A 20,956-nucleotide genomic window follows, 5' to 3' on the forward strand; every position below is an offset into this window, starting at 1 on the left:
AGCAGCTGCAGGTTTTGCTGCTTAAAAGGTTGGTTGGACCTTTCTGCTGCAATAAGGGCCATGATTGGAGTATCAGAGTATCAGAGTCTGCCCTCTGCACAGCGAAACTTTTGATGTCCTTGCACTTGTATGTAAGTTTTGTATACATACTTATGGTATGGCTAATACTGGAAGGAGGCTTTTTATTTCTTTGTTATAGACAGTTTGTGAGACACTGGAAGGCCAGAAGCCCAGAGTAGATAAACTTGCTGAAGAAACAAAGGCTTTGGAGAAGCATGCATCTTCGGACATAAAAAACACCTACGTGCAAGAGTTCAAGGATGTGCAGGGACGCTGGGACAAGTTAAAGCTCAAGATTTCCAAAGATGTTAAACTACTGGAGGAAATTATGCCCAAGTTGAGAATGTTTGAGGTAAAACGAAAGGATATTTTTTTTTTGGGGGGCGGTTGCATAACTCAGTTGCTTTAGAGACTTTTCTTTATCTGTGTTCCTTCAGGAGTCCAGATGAAACTGATTGAGAAGTGGAATGTTGATGATCCACTAGTCTGGCAGAGGCAGAAAGCATATATTGTATATCTGTAGCAGCGTAGAAGTGGAATTCTAATGTGCCCAGGATATTATTTTGTCTTCCAATAGAAATACTTTTCACTTAAAACTAGTGTCCCTGTCTTTCCATAAGCAAAGGTTATGCTAAGGTCAAGGATATTCCAGCTGTGCTGTTGATCCCAGTAGAGGCATGATCTTCAGTGTGATTGGTATCAGATGCCCGCTAGTCTTAAAGTGTAATTCCATCCCTGCTGCAGAAAACCTGCTCCTTCAAGTGGGGTTTTGGTGAACAGTAATGAAGAATTGGTAGAAGGAAGTTTGAAAAGGGAGTAAAGAACATGCATGGTATAGTTACTTCCAGTTCCAGCCATGGCCTCTGAAGTGACAGGAAGGACAGTTAAAAAATTAAGGTTACTCAGCCCTGTGCCTATGAAATCTTACAGGACTGTTCTGAGAACAAAATTAGGTCCTGAGCAAGATGTCAGAAACTTTCCTATTACCTTAAAAAGAAGCACAGAAGCCAATAAGGAAATTATAGCAGAAGAAACAATGGCAGCAATTATTAAATAGCTGCTTTATTAATATTAAATTAATATTATAATTATTGAGTAACTGAAAATGAAAGAAATATCTACTGATGCTATCTGTTGAAATATGGGCCTTGTGTTGTGTTTTCTTATGAACTGTATTTTTAAGTACACAATTCTTGTGTTTTCTAAATGTTTTGTAAAGCTGTCAGTGGATGGACAGTTGTGTTCTCTGATTTTTCCTTTGGTACTTTTCTATAGAGTTTTTTGTAGTCTAGTACTGTATAAATAAAAATGACAGCCTGGAATAAGTTGAATAAAAATGCTGTGGATGACACTGGGAACAGCAGGATGTAACTTGTACTGCAGGAAAGATTGGTATGGCAGCCTTGGTGTATGGCCCTGCTGCAGACACCAAACTGGGGACGCAAGTTTGGAGAAGATCTTGCCCAGATTAGCTGGACAAGACCTCCTTGGCCTAACAGAGGAGTTGAAGTACCTGGCTATTAAAGGGGAAAATAAATTGACATGGGGGGAGAAAAAAAACTGAATGTCAGTGCTTGGAGGACATGTGGTTTATGTTCAACTACATGCGAATATTAGTTTATTTTTAATATTTTTTTTCCCCTAAATCACCTTAAAAAATGGACATTTCCCAAAACAACACTCCTCACGTTTAGGTTTTTGAAAAGAAACAATGTAAATATTTTAATTTTAACAGTGAGCAGACAGGTGAACAATGACTAAGATGCCTTGTTAGTCTGATGAGCATGTCAGTGGCAGATCTGTCTGAGTCCAGCTGCTTAGGTGCCTCTTGTGATGTGACAGAGGCTCCCCCAAGCTGACAGCGCATGCATTAGTGACATGAACTAGCAGTTTTACTGGGGGACTGTAATATTCATGTGATGGAAAGAGTAGACAAGGCTCATTTTGTCAGTTTTGTATCTTGTTTTTTCTAGAAGAAATTTTCTTTATCTTGTATTTCGTTATCATACCTCTAGTAATGTATGGCTTGCTGCAGCTTTGATTATGTATCATTTTGAGATCTTTTAAATCTGCTGCATGGCTGTACATCATGTGGTTTTTCTAGGAGTGAACAAGTTAAGGTTCAGCACGTTAGATCTTTGTTCTTGCCTGGAATAAATGTCAAAAACTGGTCCTGAAGAAGTGAAGTTCCATAAAGAAGACATGATAGCAGAATTCCAGTACCTAAGGGGACCTTCAGGAGAGCTGAAGGAGAGCTTTTTACATGGGCTTGTAGGGATAGGACAAGGGATAATGGGCTCTGAACTGAAAGAGGGTAGGATTAGACTGGATATTGGGAAGAAATTCTTTACTGTGAGGGCAGTGAGACTCTGGAACATATTGTCCAGAGAAGCTGTGGATGCTTCATCCATGGAAATGTTCAAGACCCATTTGGATGGGGTCTAGTGGAAGATGATCCTGCCCAGGGCTGGTGGGTTGGAACTGGATGATCTTTAAAGTCCCTTCCAACCCAAACCATTCCATGATGAGGATGTTCATGTCTAAAAATTGTGAACTCTTGTACATCAACAGCCTACACTGGTTATTTGACCACTGATAGTTATTTACCTGTGCAGTGCAGGAGCATTTACTTAATTAAACTTTTGTAGGCTTGGTTTGTGATTCAGCAAGTTATTTAAATGTGTGTCTAACTTTGAGTAATCCCACTTAATTTCCTTCAGCTACTTATATAAACAGCTTATTGTAAGAAAGCTAAATTAGTTGTGTGCTGAAGTGCCTTGTCAAAAGGCAGACTTTATAAATACATATTTTTTTACATTAAACCATGGTTCACTGTTAAGCATCCTAGGATTTTTTTTCTTTTGGAAAATGATTTTCAGGCTAACCATCTGCAGGAAATTCCCCCAAAATGCAAAAGGAATGAAGCAAATGTAATGATTTAACTCTCTAATAGTAGCATTGGTCTAAAAATAAGCATGAATTTTGTCTAATGGGTTTTCGTTAATACAGACATTTTTTGGGAAACAGCGTGTAACGCTTTTATCTTGAGAAAACTGTTAGTGTAAAAGATTTTTTTTAAAAAAATGAAGTGTATGCTTTCCTCCTCTGTGACATGCAGAGTAGAAGGTGAAGCTGATGTTCTGTGGTGATGATTGTTTCAGGATAAATAGATTACATCTATTAAAAACTCCAACCAAATAGTCCAAAAATGTTGAGTAAAAGAAGTACAGCCATATTAATAAAAAATGTCAACCATGTAAGTTGGTTGAACCAGGGGAAGAAAAATCCCTCTTTGTACTTTGTTGGTTTTGTTTGTAAGGATGATTTGGAACATCCACGATTGCATGGAAAGGAGATGGCAATGCTTGTCTCCTTCCCTCCCTCCTTCCCTTCCTACCTCACTGCAGGGTATAAAGCAACTGCCAATTGTTAGATCACATAATTCTGAAATTAGGTGTGTGTTTACCTTTTCCCCCAAGAGTTGTTCTGGTGAGTACAATAGCTGCTATTGCCTCAAACAGCTAGGCTAGTTTTCTTTTTAATTTTAGTGATTAGTCTGATCATTTGTGCTTTGTTTTTTTTTTTCGTTTTGTGTGTGTCTTGTTTATGCAAATGGATTTCCCAGCATGATTTCTACCTGAAAAATACATTTAGCATTATCCACTCCTCTTTTCCACGTATGTATTTTTATAGGGCTCTCTGTTTTCCTTGGGAGTGCAGTTTTCAAACAAGTGTGCAAACAGTAATGAAATTTTTTGTCATAGTTTTTAGGCATATTTCCAGCCTTCAGCCAGGTCCTTTCTGTGAAGACTAACCACATAATTCTTGAAGCCATGCTGTTCTCCTTACCTGATCCTGTGCTTTGGTGTGATAGATAGCCTGGAACAGTGCAGTGTCATTTAAACCGTGCTCTGATGGATGGAAGAATATCACTATTGTGGACTTAATATTCATATGAATTTGAGAACAGAGAAATATGGGACACCCCTCTTCCCCTCAAAAAACCCAACAAAACAAACCCAAAAAGTAAATAAAAGTTGGTCTGATTCAAAACCAAGACTATGCCAGTAGCTTGTAGAATACCCTTTGCAAGCTGCTAGAAGTTGAAATGCAACAGACATATATTCTTCATCACAGCAATGTATCAACTGTTCCTTACTATATTTGATTTAGACTGACTCAAAAGTTGTTCAGAAGTGGATGGATGGTGTAAAAGACTTCTTAATGACAGAAAAGTCTGTTCAAGGGGATACTGAAGGAATTCAAAGGCAACTTGACCAGTGCACAGTGAGTTTTGCTCTTATATGGAGTCTTTTGAAATAAAAAGAAGCATTTCTTCCTTATTACTTTGTTTGTATTGTTAAGTACTGTCCATATAGCACATTAAACCCACCAGAAAAAGTTTTATCTTTCTTCAGGGCATGTTTGAGTTGGTTTCTGTCTTGCAGCTATAATATTTTGTGCTTTTCAAAGGTCTTCACTGCAGTTACAAATATGTATCTACAAGTTGGCACTATTTCCTCTATAAAAGGTTTATATATTTTTCCCAATTTTTTTGTGATTATGGAATTGAATCTGTGTTGAAAAGTGCCTTCTGCATTAAATTTCCAAGGGTAGTAAAAGTAAGAAGCTTTTACTTAATAATAGTTATTCTAATGAAAGTCCTAAAGTTTAGAATTGTATTTATCTTACAAGGAAGATTCCTGGCTAGTCAGTGGCACATAATGGTCACAGTTATGTAGAATTTCATCTTATAGTAAGTAATAACAGTGTACCTTCAAATGTTTGTTTCCAGGAGAAGAATATAAAATGAGGTACACCAGTAATAGCAGAATATTTAATGCATGTAATCTTCAAACTTGTGTTGTTTTGATCTTGGCGTTTGGCATATGAAATTGTTTATGCTGTGTATGGCAAGTTGTACTTTGTTCTTTAGTTTCATAGTTCTAATGTTTTGAATCAGTGAAGGATTCTTAGAAGCAGTCTGGTATTGATCTGGTCACAGCATTGATCTGCTCTAAAAAGTTTTTCTGGAATAATTAAAAGCTGCAAAATTATTGATACAGTTCTAAATTAATGTAATATCTTGTTGAAGAACAACATTCATTTTCTCTGATGTGTGTTTAGGTGTTTATCAATGAAATGGAGACAATTGAACCATCACTGAAAGAGATGAAAGAAATAGAAGCTGCCTTAAGAGCTCAGCCTATGGCAAGCATAAATACTTGGACAAAGTCTAGACTAGTAGACTGCCAGACTCAGTGGGAGAAGCTGAGCAAACAGGTGAGCTCTCCACGTTTGTAGTGCTTGCTTGTTACTGCAGCTGTCTGGTTGTGTGGCAGCCACAGCTGGATTGTGAGGAGGTAAAGCAGTGAGGCAGTGGGGTGAGAATGTCTTACTTGTTTCACTGTCAAAGTGGCTGAAGTCCTCCTTGAATGTGCACATTTCTTTAGACCTGACTGGAAGGAGCAAAATAAACTCTTTAATTGTTAGTAATTAAAAATTAATCTGTTCACTTTGCTTTATGCTCCTCTTTCTGGAGAGTGTGGGAGGAAAGTCTTTTTTTTTGTTGTTTCTGAAGTCTGGAATATTATGCTGTCCCTGTGTAATTTTTATCTGCTTCCAAGCAGCTTTGAAAAAGAAAATGCTATAAATAGACTACCACTCCAGTGTATTTAGTTGTTTCTTTTGGGTGGAAGCTTTCTGCTGTCTATAGAAATATACTTCTTTTGTTGTGATTGCTGATGAAAATCTGTTGGAGAGCCTTGCTGTTGATGAGAATCCAGAGTGTCTCAGTTGTGGAAAGAAGTGAGGCCTTGAAGAGCGTTTTATTGCTCAGTGTAATGATGCATCTAACTATACGATACTTGTAATCAGAAGAGGATTTTATTCTGTTTGACTTTTTACAGGGCTTGTTACCAGTTTATGTTCAATGAAAGGGAAAAAAAAGTCATTTCTCCTTCCCTCACTTTTTAGATTTCGTTGATCTGCTAAAAAGGGTTCATAAGTTTGTGTGTGTAAAAGTGTTTTGTTAATTAAAAAGGCCTGGAAATGTTTTGGTAGTAAAATATTTTGACAAAGACTTGTGTTTTTTCACATGTACAAGGACATTTAAGTAACAAAGCTGCTATTTCTTCTTCCACCTTGGATTCTAGATCATTAGTCAGAAAAATCGCCTGTCTGAAAGTCAGGAAAAAGCTGTAAATCTGAAGAAGGATTTGGCAGAGATGCAAGAATGGATGACCCAAGCTGAAGAAGAATATTTGGAGAAAGATTTTGAATACAAGTCCCCTGAAGAGCTAGAGAATGCAGTAGAGGAAATGAAGGTCAGCAATGCCAGGTCATTGTAGAGGCCTGATTAAAGAAAACAAAACTTTACGGCTTTGGGGGTTGACCTTTTATGGAATTATATTTGTGGAAAAGAGTTCAGGTCATGACAAGATTAGTGGTATTTTTCATTTTTGCTTTGTGGAATTTTTGATTTTTAAATCATAAACTATAAAAGCAGATGTTATTTTTGGCCATGAGGGGTAGGGAGTTCATAATAAATAACAGCTTGCTCAGTTGTTGAGTCAGACTTTTTATGTATAACATATTAAACATTAGAAACATGGAAAAAATTTGCAGGAGACAAAACTTGAAAAAGGTGTCATCTTTTATTTCTATCTAAATTCGTTGTTGTGAAAACATTTTTCTGCTTCTACCTCTTGGACCTCACTGTCTTCTCCCCTAAATATTATAACTCCACATTTAGAAAATCACTTTACAACAGGGATGTTGTAAGGTTATCATGTGTTTGTCATCTGTTGCAAACAGTGATCTTTTTTTTAATACCATGAGTTGGAAGAGATACACAAGGATCAGTGAGTGATATTCATGCTTGCTTCTCTAGTTTTGGATCTGGTGGCCAAATAAATGGAGAGGAAGGAGATATTTTTGTCTCATTATAATATTGTCAGTTGAACAGATAATTTTCTTGGATATAGGTACAGAGTAAATAATTCTCTGATTTTTTTTCTCTGAGTTCAGTCATATCTTCATAAGTGTTTTGACTTGTGTGTACACTTTTTAAATGAGTATCCATTATACTTTTACTTGACAGATCATTAAAGAAAAATTTCTCCCTTACAAGTACTTTGACAAAGCCATTTGAAGTTTCGAATCGCCCTTTTTGAAGGGGTTTTCTGAAGCAGTCCTTAACAAGAGTTTTAATATATTCATGTCCTTTGAAGCCACTTGAGATCACATAGTCTGACAGCTGGCTGAACACAAGCCAAGGAGAGAAAAAGCCTTCTTTTCATTGGCAAATCTGTGAGACTTTTAGCACATTTACCTTTGTCAAATCCAGATTATATTACGTATATTATGACAGTTATGTCGGTGAGCCTGTAAGCTTATTGTAACACTTACAGTTCCCTTTCATTTGCAGTAAGAATATTATCCTGGGACTACTTTTAGGACTGGGAAAGAGCACTGTCTGGATTTGGCTCATTTTTGGTTTTAAGTTTGCCAGTTCTGCTCTCATTTGAACAGAGAGTGGAGCTCCTGCTGACATTAGGAGGAATAGGTTTAAGATAAGTCTGTGTGGTTTTTGAAAATCCTGCCATAAAATATATTTCTGAAATTTACTTTTTTTTGTCCTTCTGTTAACTGACTTTTAAAAAATTGCCTTACATTTAGAAGACATCTTGAAGTATATGTACAAAAATTATGCTGAATTCTGCTATATAGTGTAATGCCTTATTTATCAGAGGTATTTTGTCTTCATAAAAGTGTTCTTGAAACCTGAGAAGAAAGATATGGAACAGTCTCTATTTCTGGAGGCTTTTATTTGTCTCAGCAGGAAGATTCAGACTGGTCTGCATGATCTGTCTTCCAGCTATCCTTCTTCCTCAGTTCTGGCTAAGGCAAAATTTGACAAGTGATAATACAGTTTCTCCAGACCTGCGTGTTGTAGTGTACTTACCTTGTATATGTGTTGCCAGACTCCTCTGGGTGTAGTTAGATTGAAAGAATTCTTCTAGCTGTCCTTTTTGTGTGTTCCTCGAGCACACCCAGCAGCTGTGAGGGAGGTGCCAGCTTTGTAGTTGCACAAACTACAGTTACCAGTCCTGGGTAATTACACCATCTTTCCTTGACAACTTTCGGGAGATAAGATGAGCTTCAGAGCTCAGTAACTTTCTGTAAATTCACCCTACCTTTTTCTTCAAGATATATTTATTTTTAGCAAATATCTATTTTTCTTTTTCTTCTGGTTAATTTGGTTTTTTATTTGCATGATAGCATAGAAATAGCACCGAACTTAATTTTTTTTTTCTTTGAGTCATGATTTTTTTTAGTGAACAAACCATAAATTGTAAATATATCTGTATGCTTAATAAAATAAGATTTTTCAACACTTTCTAACATGACCTGAATTCCATGCAAGTTAGTGCTGTATTTGGTTGTGTTCAGGCCCAAGAAATACATTGGCTGCAAGACTTCCAATGTGAAGCTGCTGATCTTCGATTTGAATGGTCAGTAGCTGAATGTAAGGCCATTGAAGGTTGATAAAGTAATATGTTTTTTTTGACAGAGAGCGAAGGAGGATGTGTTGCAGAAGGAGGTGAGGGTGAAGATTCTCAAAGACAACATCAAGATGTTGGCCACCAAAGTGCCGTCCAGCGGTCAGGACCTGGTGACGGAGTTGAATGTTGTGCTGGAGAACTACCAGCTACTGTGCAATCGGATCCGGGGGAAATGCCACACTTTGGAGGTAAGAATGATAGCTCTCTGCTTAGATATCTGTTCAATTCCTTTATTGATAAGGGTATCAAGTATACCCTTAGTAAATTTGCGGATGACACCAAGTTGTGTGGGAGTGTTGATCTGCTGGAGGGTAGGAAGGCTCTGCAGAGGAATCTGGACAGGCTGATTTGGTGGGCTGAAGCCAAAGGTATGAGGTTCAACAAGACCAAGTGCCAGGTGCTGCACTCGGGTGACAACAACCCCATGTAGTTCTACAGCCTAGGGAAGGAGTGGCTGGAAGATGTCCAATGAAAAAAGGACCTGAGGGTGCTGGTACACACCCATGGAATGTGAGCCAGCAGTGTGCCCTGGTGGATCAGAATGGCATCTTGGCATGTGTTAGAAATAGGGTGGCCAGCAGGATTGGCAAAGTGATTGTCCCTCTGTATGTACTTGGTGCTGGTGGGGCCACGCTTTGAGTGCATTGTCCAGTTCTGGGCCTTTCACTAGAAGGCGGGCATTGGGCTGCTGAGAAGGATGGCAAAGCTGATTGGAAGGTCTGGAGCACAAGAGCTATGAGGAGCTCCTGAGGGAGCTGGAGTGTTCCTGTGGAGAAAAGGAGGCTGATGGGTGATCTTATTGCTCTCTGCAGCTGCTTGAAAGGAGAGTGTAGCCAGGTGGGGTTTGGCCTCTTCTCTGAGGCCAGTCACAGGGTAAGAGGAAATGGCTTCAAGCTGCTCCAGAGGAGGTTTAGGTTGGGCATTCAGAAGAATTTCTTCACACAAAGAATGATTAAACATTGGAATGGGTTGCCCAGGGATGTGTTGGAATCCCTGTCTCTGGAGGTGTTCAAGGCAAGATTGCATGTGGCATGTAGTGCCATGGCCTTGTTGACAAGGGGGTGTTTGGTCACAGGTTGGACTGGATGATCTCTCAGATCTTTTCCAACTTAAGTGATTCTGTAAAACGAAGGCAGGTGGCACAAGAGGGGAATGGAGAAGGACACTGAAAATGTCTGAATGTAGTAGCTTCAGCATAAATGCATCTTACTCCTTTTCAGGATTACTTTCCCTTGAGATGATGCCTTTGGAATCCATGAGCCATCATCTAACTTTGTTTTCTAATTGTTTTTGATGCTTCTGCAAATAAGTTAACTTGTCTCACACACCTGCTACTGTTCTTTCTGTCTTCCAAAATAGCAAAAAGGAACTTCCCAGAAACTAAAGGCTGAAATCCAATAATAATTAGAACATGTGATTATGGTCTGGGGTAGGGTGTGTGTGTCCTGTCTTTCAAAGAGGAGCGGATGCATTTTGTTACGTTCTTAAATGAATGACCGCATGTTCTTACATATGAACCCTTTTGTCGGTGATAGTTTAAACAGGAGTTTAGAGACCACTATGCTCCTTTCTCTGTATCTGCCTGATAGAGCTGTGTGTTTTTCTATCTAGAACATACTGTACTGTGACATGTTTTTAAATATTTTCTACATGTCTCTTTTACATGACTTCTCAGACACATCTCTTTGTTTATAGGGTGTATGAGCTGTGCTTGGTATTCTAGGCTAATTTTTTTTCTTTTCTGTTGCTCCTAGGAAGTGTGGTCCTGTTGGATTGAGCTGCTTCAGTATCTTGATTTAGAAACAGCTTGGCTAAACAATCTGGAAGAAAGGGTGCAAATGACAGGAAATCTGCCTGATAAATTGGATGCTGTCAATGATGCTCTTGAGGTATTATAATGATTCTATCAGATGAGTAATTTTTCATGTAGCACTGTTTAAAATAAATAAAATTCTGCACTTCAGTAGTGTATTGAAATGTGCTGAGTTTTCTGATTCTTCACATTAAATGAATGACATATCACTCTGAATTGGAAATGGATATTTGTAAGTAAGATCCTCTACCAAAAGTGGACTTTTACTTTATGTGATAGTGCCATACTTGGTACTATGATAAAATCGTATGCTCTGTCCTGGCCTATGTAAATTGGTTATTTCCTTCCAGGGCTATAGTTGTATGAAATGATGTGAGCAAGCAAAAAGCGCTGTGAAGTTTGATTATCTAAAGTAAAATCATCTCTGTGGCATAATGCCACGTGCCATTATGAATTAAGCCATAAGTATTTTATGCTTTTAGAGAACTCTCCTGACAGTTAAACTGTTAAACTTGTGTATATAACCAGACTTCAACTCTGAAAATACAGTAATATTGAGTGTCTTGACCTTTAAAACTTTTTCTGAATAGTCCCTGGAATCAGTCTTGCGTCACCCAGCTGATAACCGAACCCAGATCCGGGAACTTGGGCAGACGTTGATTGATGGAGGGATTCTCGATGACATCATCAGTGAAAAACTGGAAGCTTTTAATGCCCGCTATGAGGAATTGAGTCACTTGGTAAGAACCTGGGGTTAGGGTTGAAGCACACTGGATTTTTCAGCTCAAGTCTGAAATGATTCCTGTTAGCTGAATTCAAAGATGCCAGACTGCAATACAAGGAAAAAAATAGTGTTAGTATTGTCAGCTGGTTTTAATTTGTAAAAATGTCCAAAGAGCAAGATGCTTTTCTATTTTTCATTACATGAGTCAAGTTTTGTTTTGCAAGCTTGCACTGCAGGAATGCCCTGGTTTTTTTCAGATGATTTTGACAAAAAGGGAATTCCAAAATGAAGGAACAGCTCAACATTAACAACTTAATATTGCCATATTGCTGCTGCCATAAATACTGGACATTTTCTCACTAACTGTAAAAATGAGGAGTGTGACATTTTCACTTTCAGGTATAGCTAGGAAGAAGTCATGCTGAAACAGAGAAGAGAAGGAAAACATTCTTCTCATTGCTCATCTATTAGGTTGTCCTCTTCCTCTTCTCATGCTTCAGTCTAGTGTTTTATAGATTTAATAAGTAGAGGAAGACCAGCTGTATTTCAGGTAGCACAGGTTTGTAATTCGTGTTCTGTGTCCTGGTAATTCAGGCCCCTGCCAAATTGTAGGTGGGAGTTGCTTTCTGTCACTGATGAAAAATTATAATCATACAGGGAATTTCAGTTCATCCTCATTACAATGAGCAACATGAATGCAGTGCCCTCAGCTGGGGGCTATGTGTTGGCATGGAAGTTAGCACTGACTACTGTTTTTCCTGTTACGACAATACTGCTGTATAAAAACCTGTTTGCTTTGGCAGCTGCAGGCACTGACACCCTGGGCTTTTGGCAACTCTCTACATCTGTGTATGTGTATGTGCATGCATGTGCTGATAGTGGGGAATTTGTGTTCCTGTGCAGGTAGTGACACTTCAGATGCTGTTAAGGGAAGAGGCACAAAAGGGCAAAAACGGTGAACTTTTGTTTTGACAGTATAATCACATGAGTTTATTGTTTTGAAAGGAAATGTGAATATTAACATATCAAACATCATTGATCTGTGGTCTACTGTTAAGTTCCTGTTTACCATTGAATAGTTAGTTTTTGAAACTGGTTTTTAACAGAATACTTTCTTCCTGAGGTGGTAGGAGAGGTGTGTTTTTACCATTGTATGTGTATCTACTAGCAGAACTCTCCTGTTCCACCATTTGTCAGTTCCTGGTTCAGAAGTCACAGCAAGCTTCAAAAATTGCTGTTTTCTAGGATTCTTTCTGGCCAGTCCTCCAGGTGTAGGATTTTTTTTTTTGGTCTCTCCTACCCTGTTTCGAGGAAGTCTACTATAATTTGTATTGAATTACTGCTGCATCTTGTCTTACCTTTCTGTCCTGCTCAGGCGGTGAGCCGACAGATCGCCTTGGAGCAACAGCTTCAGACCATGCGAGAAACCGACCACATGCTGCAGGTCTTGCAGGAAAGTTTAGGAGATCTGGATAGACAGCTGACATCTTACCTGACTGATAGAATAGATGCCTTTCAGATGCCTCAGGAAGCCCAGGTATTTCTATATACTGCAAAACTTTTGGAAATATTTGATGATAGTGCTCAGTCTAGACTTAGTAATAAATTTCAGTCCTGTGCTGATGCACTAGGTGCTATCTTTTGTAATCTGGAGTGGTGTTTTTTTTTTAGAAGGTTTTATTGAATAACAGCAGCTTTCAATTTAGCAAGCTGTCACCAAAGACAGAATATTTAAAATAAACCTGGTGGTGTCTAAGTTTTACAGAGTAGATTACTTCTGGTGGGTGGTAAGAAAGCTCCCCTTTCTCTCTCTGCAAGCAATTTTGTAATGTATTTTTTTCCGGCTTGTGTGATGTGGCAGAAAATTCAAGCTGAGATTGCAGCTCATGAATCCACCTTAGAGGAGCTGAAGAAAAGTGCTCGTTCTTTCCCTCCTGCTTCTCCTGAATGCAGGTCTCCCCGTGGTGGAACTCAGCTGGATGCTCTGCAGGTAACAACATGAGTCACCCTTACATACTGCTGTGTCAGCCTGTAAATTGTTTGGTGCAGTCAGCTAAACCTCAGGAGAAAATAGTATGTACTTTCCTAAGGAAACAAACAGCTCTAGATGAATTGAACAAGGAAGCTTGAATTTCACAAGTGTCATGGAATAAGTGCTGAAAGTTAGCAAGTCTTTGTATATGGGTAGAATGGGAATTTTCAAAGAATATGATACAGAATTATATCTCTTTCACCTCAGGCAGAGGTTAGGAATAGGTGATGGCAACATTATTTGCCCAGCCAAAATTCCATATATATTGATTTGTGGTGGCATGATGGGTTATAATCTGTGATGTGGGATGCTTTAAAGGTTATTTTTTGAAGTGCAGGTGCTAATTTAAAACAATCTTTCAATGTAATGTTCATTAAAACAGAGAAAGCTCCGTGAGGTATGTACGAAGTACCAGCTTTTCCAGAAACCAGCCAATTTTGAGCAGCGCATGTTAGATTGCAAGCGGGTGTTGGATGGTGTAAAAGCAGAACTTCATGTCTTGGATGTGAAGGATACTGACCCAGATGTAATCCAAGCTCACTTGGAGAAGTGCATGGTATGTATGTGATGTTCATGACTTGTGCTTGGGAGTGCTTCTTTTTCGTGTAGTTCTTGTTGCTTAAACTCTCTCCTGGGGAATTTTTGCTTAAAGTCATCATGGAACTATTGCAGCTCATTGGAAAGTTCTTACAGAGGACTTGATAACTAAAAACCTCATCTAAAAGTAGTGGACTGTTGATCATAGATGTGGTGGAACCAGCTGAGTTTTTATAAACTCCCTTCTCTGGCTCATCTTTATGTTCTGGAGAAGCATCACAATCATTAGTAATTGAACAAAACAAATACTGTGCATAAGATCAGTGTTAACCTTGGAGTAAATAATGTTAAATTATTGATCTTACTAATTTTTGAAAAAAAAAATCTGGAATAAAAGTAGAATAATATATAGAACATCAGGAGTTTTGAATCTTCTTGTCAGATAAATCAGAGTTTAAGTGCAATTTGAAATTAAGGTCCTCAAAGGAAGCAGAGTCAGAAATCTGCGCTACGGATTGATCACCAATATACATATTTGTGCTTTTAGAAACTCTATAAGACCCTCAGTGAGGTGAAATTGGAAGTTGAAACTGTCATTAAGACAGGAAGGCAGATTGTACAGAAACAACAGACGGATAATCCAAAAGGGATGGATGAACAACTGACAGCACTGAAATTTCTTTACAATGACTTGGGGGCACAGGTAAGAAAAATAAATAAATGTACGAATATTTGTCTGCATGTCATTTCTCTTCTTTGTTGTTAGATGGTGTTTTAAGCTTGATTCTAAAGCTGATAGTATGTAGGCTAGTTGGTGCAGCCAGGAGCAATCACTTGAGAGATTAAAGATTACACATACCTCCCTGGAGGAGAAGTAGCCTTGAAGAAAGGTAAGTTCGCAGAGTTTTGATTGCCCTGGCAACACTGACCTCTACCATTCTTTAAAGTCCTTTAGTATAATTAATGGTCAGATTGTCATGTGAGAAGTGAGTCAATCTGAGTATTTTTGGGTGTCATGATGGTTTTGAATTGTAGTCTATCTAAATGGTTGCTCTCAGTGTGCAATAGAAAATGCAGGCAAACCTGTATTTCCCATGAGCTGCATTAAATATTGCATAATTTTCTTACTAGTTGAATATTTACTTATCCAAGAAAATTGTTTAAAAATGGTTAAACCCTTACAGGGCAGGTCGGACTCTCTACCTAAATTAAGATAGAATCCCAAGTGGATTTTTGTCTGTTCAGTGCTCCATGAATTAAGCTGGAGGTAAAGGGGCAGATTACAGTGTTGGAATATTTTAGAATAGGTCCTAGGAAATACTTTGCAGTTGTAAAGTTGAGAACATCCAGGAAGCTGGATTCTAGAAGGCACATAGACAGCAGATTAGGAAATGATAGAAAGGCAGAGTTACTTGCAGTATAATGTTATGATTTTTCTTTCTGAGCAGAGAATAGAACATAGTTTTTTTAACTTGATTGTGACTGTGGTGCTTGAAGTTCTTCTCAAGTCTCTGTTAAAATTTGACCAGTCTAATTCTGTAACTGGTGAGAAATACAAATTACTTTACTGTGGCAAACATCAAATTCCATATTAATTTTACTGATATGTTTTTAAGGGCAGATTAGATTTTCAGTGAAATTTTTCTTCACAACTTTCTGCTATCAGGCCTTAAAAATTACAAGGAGGAATTGAATTTTACTTGTTTGAGTGACTAACTGTATTCTATGGTCCTTTGGTCTTCAGCTGAAGATCAAAATGAAGTGATAAACATGAGTTTGGTGATTGCTAGCTATAAGTAAATTGGTATGCAGGTTTCTTTATCTCCTTTAAAAGAAAAGTTTTTAAAACTATTTGTATATATTCTGTGTTGTATAGTAAGATACAGATGCTTATGAAGTTTCCTTTTAGAGTCCTTCCTTAAAACAAGTTTTAAGATGCAAGGATTTTATATATTCAAGTGGACATTTTAGCTGGCTAGCACTTTTGCATTTGCTGTCTTTTCAAATCTAATTTTGCTTTCTTTCTTTCCTGTTAATTTTTTTTGCTAGGTGACAGAAGGTAAACAAGACCTGGAAAGAGCAACCCAGCTTGCACGCAGAATGAAGAAGGAGTCTGCCTCTCTGTCAGAGTGGCTGGCTACCACAGAAGCTGACCTCGTGCAGAAGTCCACTTCTGAGAGCTTGCTTTCTGATCTGGATTCAGAAATTGCCTGGGCCAAAGTAAGCATGCTTACTAAATATTTGTAGAAAAAATTTCTGACGTTACGGCAATACTGCGCAGAAGTGGCTGTGAATTTATATCCCTGTAACTTGTTCCTAAATCTCTCATATCCTGAAATTTTAGTAGTCAGTAGTTCATGTTCAGTATCTTACTGAGTCTGATCTGTTTCATCTCAGGCATCTTGTGTCAACCTTAAATAGCCATTGAAATATTTAAGATATTACTACATATTTGTTACTAATGGGTATTTTAGACTTACTGATGTGTATCTCTTACACATTTCACAAGTATAATATTCTTAAAATTGTCAGCAAATACAGCTGTGGACTGGATCAAATGTTTTACTAGTAGAGCAAACTGAAAGTGCGTTGAATGAAAAATTGAGTTTGTAACTTTTCATTGAAAAAGCTTTGTCTTCAAAATTGTGACTTTGCAAAATAAGAGGCTACTGTAATTCCTCATTTTCTTTCACCTACGAGTTAAAGCTTTTAATTGAAGCAGGCAGATGTGTTATTTACTTTCTTCAGAGTAATTATATTTTCTCACACTGTAGAAATTTCGATATTACCAGGAATTAGCAACAAGTGTCAGTTAATACAGATCAGCAATACTGACTTTTTCAGTTTTTGTCTTCTGTCACCTTTTACTTCTGGAAGTAATCTAGAAAGTAATAACCTCTTCTGTCTGTAATCTTAAAACTTGAAAGCTCACCAAATTGCAAACTCATCTAATATAACTTGTTCTCATGCATTTCAATCGGGATTAGCAATCATTAGCACTAGGGTTTTACTGTGGCAGCACCCCCAAGATTCCTCTCCAGGCAAACTTTTGAATCTGTATTGGAAGTATACTTACCATACATTTGTAAATCATGCAAATAATGACTTCTATGCTGCACCACTGGAAGGACAAGTCCTTTATGTTGCATACAAAGTTGTCCTTTCCATTTTAAAGTTTTCTAGAGGCAATTTCAAAATGCAGTAACTTGACTATTTGTTTCTGTTTCTAAGATAATTTATGGTGAAATAGTAAGTAACTTCATAGGTAATATGTTCAAGGAGTTCTAGACACTGGCTGTGATTAAGAGCATTCTTCATCACACTGTACACTGACATCAAAGGGCTTTCTAAGCAGGCAGGTATCAATAATAATTGGTGATCTTTTATGGCACGAGGTCTGTTTTCCTGTCTGTGTGCTGATAGTCAAGAGATGGCACACTGCTTAGTTTGCATGTCAGTGTGCATACTTTCAAAAAACATGGGTTTTCTAAACTAAAAAAACTATTTGAAAGCAGGGATGACTTGGAAAAAAGGGTAGAGCTGAAGATACATATATTTACATACCTAAATATAGAAAATATTACAATAGGGATTCTGTAATATGTAGCCACTGAACTGAACATTTGCAGTAATGAGTGGTGATGGTTCTGAAAAAAATACTTACCATTGGCATACCACATTTCTCATTGTAGCCAACTGTAAAAGTACTTCAATAGGAAAAGATACAGAGGAATCCAGAGTGTCTCTTGAAATTTGTTTTGTGCTTTACAGTGCAGGAAATAATCTTTTAAAAATGGACTTGCAATGTAGTGTGATGCATTTGCTTTACCTACATAATGGAAACAGTGAAGATGATCTAAGACAACATACCAAGGGTCCAGTTGTTCAGGACATTTATATTCACTGTGCTCTCACTCTCTTAAAAAATGAGATCACTATCTACAGAGAGTGACTGTAAACAGAACTTGATAGAATGGAAAATTAAACTTGGTTTAATTCTTTCCACAAGTGAAGATAATCTACAATATATTTTTTTCCTGTGGAGGTAAAAATCTGCCTTCGTTGTGTTTGGGAGCAGTGCAGTGTTAATGGCTGAACTTATTTCAGAATGTGCTGAGAGAGTTAGAGAGGAGGAAAGCTGATCTCAAGAGCATCACGGAAAGTTGCACCGCACTCCAGTCTCTGGTGGAAGGGAGCGAGACTGTCCTGGAGGAGAAGCTGTGTGTCCTTAATGCTGGCTGGAGCAGAGTTCGAACCTGGACCGAGGACTGGTGTGACACCTTGTTGGTAAGTTGCATGTGTGAGAAATATTCAGGGTAGCTCTCCTTCCACCCGTTTGGAGCAGCTGGAGTTTTCACTTGTCTCACCTTACTGTAAAATGAAGCTTCCATGATGCCTCACAAACTTAAAAGAACATGGAATGTTTGCTGTAGATGGGGAGGTAAGTCATGAAGTAGTATACAGTGAGAAAGATTGAAAACTGGGCTGCTGCATGTGCTGCTCTTTACTCAGCCTGAGATTTAGCCTCTGTGCCAGCCCCAACCTGAACAGAGTGGGTTTGTTGATAGATTTCCTTGAGGCCCAGATGATGGCTATTTAAGTGACAATGGATGACTTTGCAGTGGTGTTCAGCAAAGCACTTGTGACTCTGACAGCTCTTCTGGACAGACCAGAACTGCAAGTGTTCGAGTATGGCAACAGTGTCTGTTTGGCTGATTAAATGAAAGCCCAAATATATTATACACCTAAAACCGCTAATTAAACTAAATGGACGTGAAACAGTCTACAACTGATACTAGTATCAGACTGATGGTTTCATATAAATAGGATATTTCGGTGTTGTTTAGGTAGTTATGAGAATCAACCCATATCAGGGACTTCTGAAGGTGGAAGTTGTGGAAACTTTAGCACATACATGGATGGTGAGCCCTGTGCCTCCTGTCCAGTGCCTGTTGCAGGTGATAGTGTTTGTTTTTAAACCAATTCCATGTTAGGACTAATCAGGTAGTTTACCTTTATATGTAAGTCCTGTAAAGATGATCCATAAGTAAATACTTCTAGACTATGTGGTGACAAGTATTGTCTATGCTGTCTGTATCACCATCAAGAAACTTACAGCTCCACGTAACAAAAGAACAATTTAACCTTGCAAAGCATAATCATAGGCCTTCTCTCTTTTCTCTCCTGCCTTTGTTTTGTTATTCTAAAAAAGCAAATATTGTCTACCTTTTTGTTTTGGTGAAAGGCTTAAACAGATTGTTACTTCTTGGAATCTGACACACAAAATAATGTTACATTTGTCTGGGGTATCTAATCTTACAATTTCTGACTGCATGTGAAAGCAGACCTAATTAACATGTTTACCATTTTGTAACTTTTCTTAAGAGGAAGAAATCTTTTAAGTTAATTAGTAAAATATAAAAACTTGATTGCTGTAATGTTTAAGTTTGACATAATTCCTTTCCAATTAAAAAAATCCCAACAACCACAGACAGTGCATACTATTGTACCTGCTAATACTGACAGAAAAAATTGTGAAGTTCTTGGTTGACTGTGATATTATGGCTGTAATGTTGTAATACATTGTCTATCTTTAGTTGTACAAACTATCTCAGCTACTTCTATTTCCCTTTCTTTGAATTAGAAATTGTATTATTAAAGAGTTTAGAATGAAAATTGAATTTTTGTAAATACTACTGAAGATGAAAGGCACTATCTAATTTTCAATGTTTCATTCCAAAGTGTGTCTGTAACACTATTTTATCAATCTCCTATTCATAAATCTTTCTATTCATAAGATTTTGGCAGGGTTGATTTGTTATTTGATGTGGTTTTTTGAGTTTGTGGGTGGGGTTTGGGTGTATGGTTGTGGGATGTTTTGTTGTTTTGGTTTGTTTTTTGGGGGGGGGGGATGTTTTTGTTGGATTTTTAGAAGTTTCTCATATTAATACATTTTTTCATCTTTTTCCAGAATCATCAGGGCCAGCTGGAAATTTTTGACGAAAATGTTGCCCACATAAGTACTTGGTTGTATCAGGCTGAAGCCTTACTGGATGAAATTGAGAAAAAGTCAGCTAGCCAAAAGGAGGAAACTGTGAAGGTAGGAATTGTTGTCATCTGGCAAAACATTGCCAGTCAACTCATGGATTCTGAATGATGTCAAATTTGCTTCCTGTTTATTTTTAGATGTGTCTCCTTGCCTAGGAAATAACCATTTTAATTTCCTTTAACTTCTTAGCGTTTAACATCTGAATTAGATGATGTCAGTCTCCGAGTGGATAATGTACGTGACCAGGCTGTCATCCTAATGAATGGTCGGGGCGTCTCGTGCCGGGAACTTGTTGAACCCAAACTGGCAGAACTCAACCGTAATTTTGAGAAGGTCTCTCAGCACATCAAAAGTGCCAAGGTGAGGATGAATGAGCCCCAGAACTTGCTTGGGAGGTCTGTGCCAAGAAAATGGCTGTAGTGGATAGATCATTGTTTATTAGAACAGCACTTCACTGCTTTTGAGCTCTCTTTTAAGTATAGGTATTTATATGTTAAAAGTAGACTGATTTTTAGACCAGCTGCTTTTTTTCCCTGAGTAGCAGGTGTTTGACTTGTGTTTCATGGGAGAATTTACAAACGACTTCAGAAAATTGTATATATATCAGTACATATTTGTGAGCTACAAAACAATACCATAAGCTAATGTGACTGGAGATTTTTCATTTATTTTGAGAACAAAATGCTCAGATTGAAGCTTGAGGGTGGAATCTTGGTAATAACTACCAAGTGTGTTCAAGCTATTTCTCAGATCAAACAACTCTTACAATTTTGATTTATACTGATATATCTAAAGGTCCTGCAAACTGATAAACCTTTTCATGGGGGATTGCATGGGACAGCTGAGACTAAATTTTCAGCTTGACCAAGGTTTCATTTGTCTTTGCAGATGCTTGTTGGACAAGAACGACTTCCTGTCATGTCGGAGCCCCATGAAGCTAGAGTGGCTTTTCTAGACCTGGACAAATTTGAGAGTGAAATACAGAGTATGTTAAAAGTTGTGGAAAAGCATCTGGAGTTGAGTGGGGAAGATGAAAAGGTTTGTGAGCAATGGAACAATAAATAACATTCTATTTTGTCTCCATACTGCATTGCTTCAGACTTTGAGGGGGAATTCTGAGAAAATGTCTTGAGGGTAGAAAAGGAACTACTGGGTTGTTGGATACCCTGCACAA

General features: G+C 37.9%; 1 protein-coding gene across 9 annotated transcripts in view; it reads left to right on the top strand.

Annotated features, from left to right (window-relative positions):
* UTRN (utrophin) overlaps positions 1–20,956 on the top strand; it is a 339,362-nt gene that overhangs the window by 105,837 nt on the left and 212,569 nt on the right. For all 9 annotated transcript variants that reach the window (XM_086877551.1, XM_086877555.1, XM_086877553.1 and 6 more), the window contains 16 exons: positions 200–412; positions 4,234–4,347; positions 5,188–5,343; positions 6,216–6,386; positions 8,636–8,815; positions 10,382–10,516; positions 11,031–11,180; positions 12,540–12,701; positions 13,026–13,154; positions 13,579–13,752; positions 14,281–14,436; positions 15,783–15,953; positions 17,841–18,020; positions 19,705–19,833; positions 19,972–20,142; positions 20,671–20,820. In XM_086877551.1, the coding sequence (XP_086733677.1) occupies positions 200–412; positions 4,234–4,347; positions 5,188–5,343; positions 6,216–6,386; positions 8,636–8,815; positions 10,382–10,516; positions 11,031–11,180; positions 12,540–12,701; positions 13,026–13,154; positions 13,579–13,752; positions 14,281–14,436; positions 15,783–15,953; positions 17,841–18,020; positions 19,705–19,833; positions 19,972–20,142; positions 20,671–20,820 (2,541 nt within the window). The remainder of the gene's footprint in view (positions 1–199; positions 413–4,233; positions 4,348–5,187; positions 5,344–6,215; positions 6,387–8,635; positions 8,816–10,381; positions 10,517–11,030; positions 11,181–12,539; positions 12,702–13,025; positions 13,155–13,578; positions 13,753–14,280; positions 14,437–15,782; positions 15,954–17,840; positions 18,021–19,704; positions 19,834–19,971; positions 20,143–20,670; positions 20,821–20,956) is intronic.

This window comes from Cyanistes caeruleus, chromosome 2 (assembly GCF_971803275.1).
Source record: "Cyanistes caeruleus chromosome 2, bCyaCae1.hap1.1, whole genome shotgun sequence".
NCBI classification, from domain to species: Eukaryota; Metazoa; Chordata; class Aves; order Passeriformes; family Paridae; genus Cyanistes; species Cyanistes caeruleus.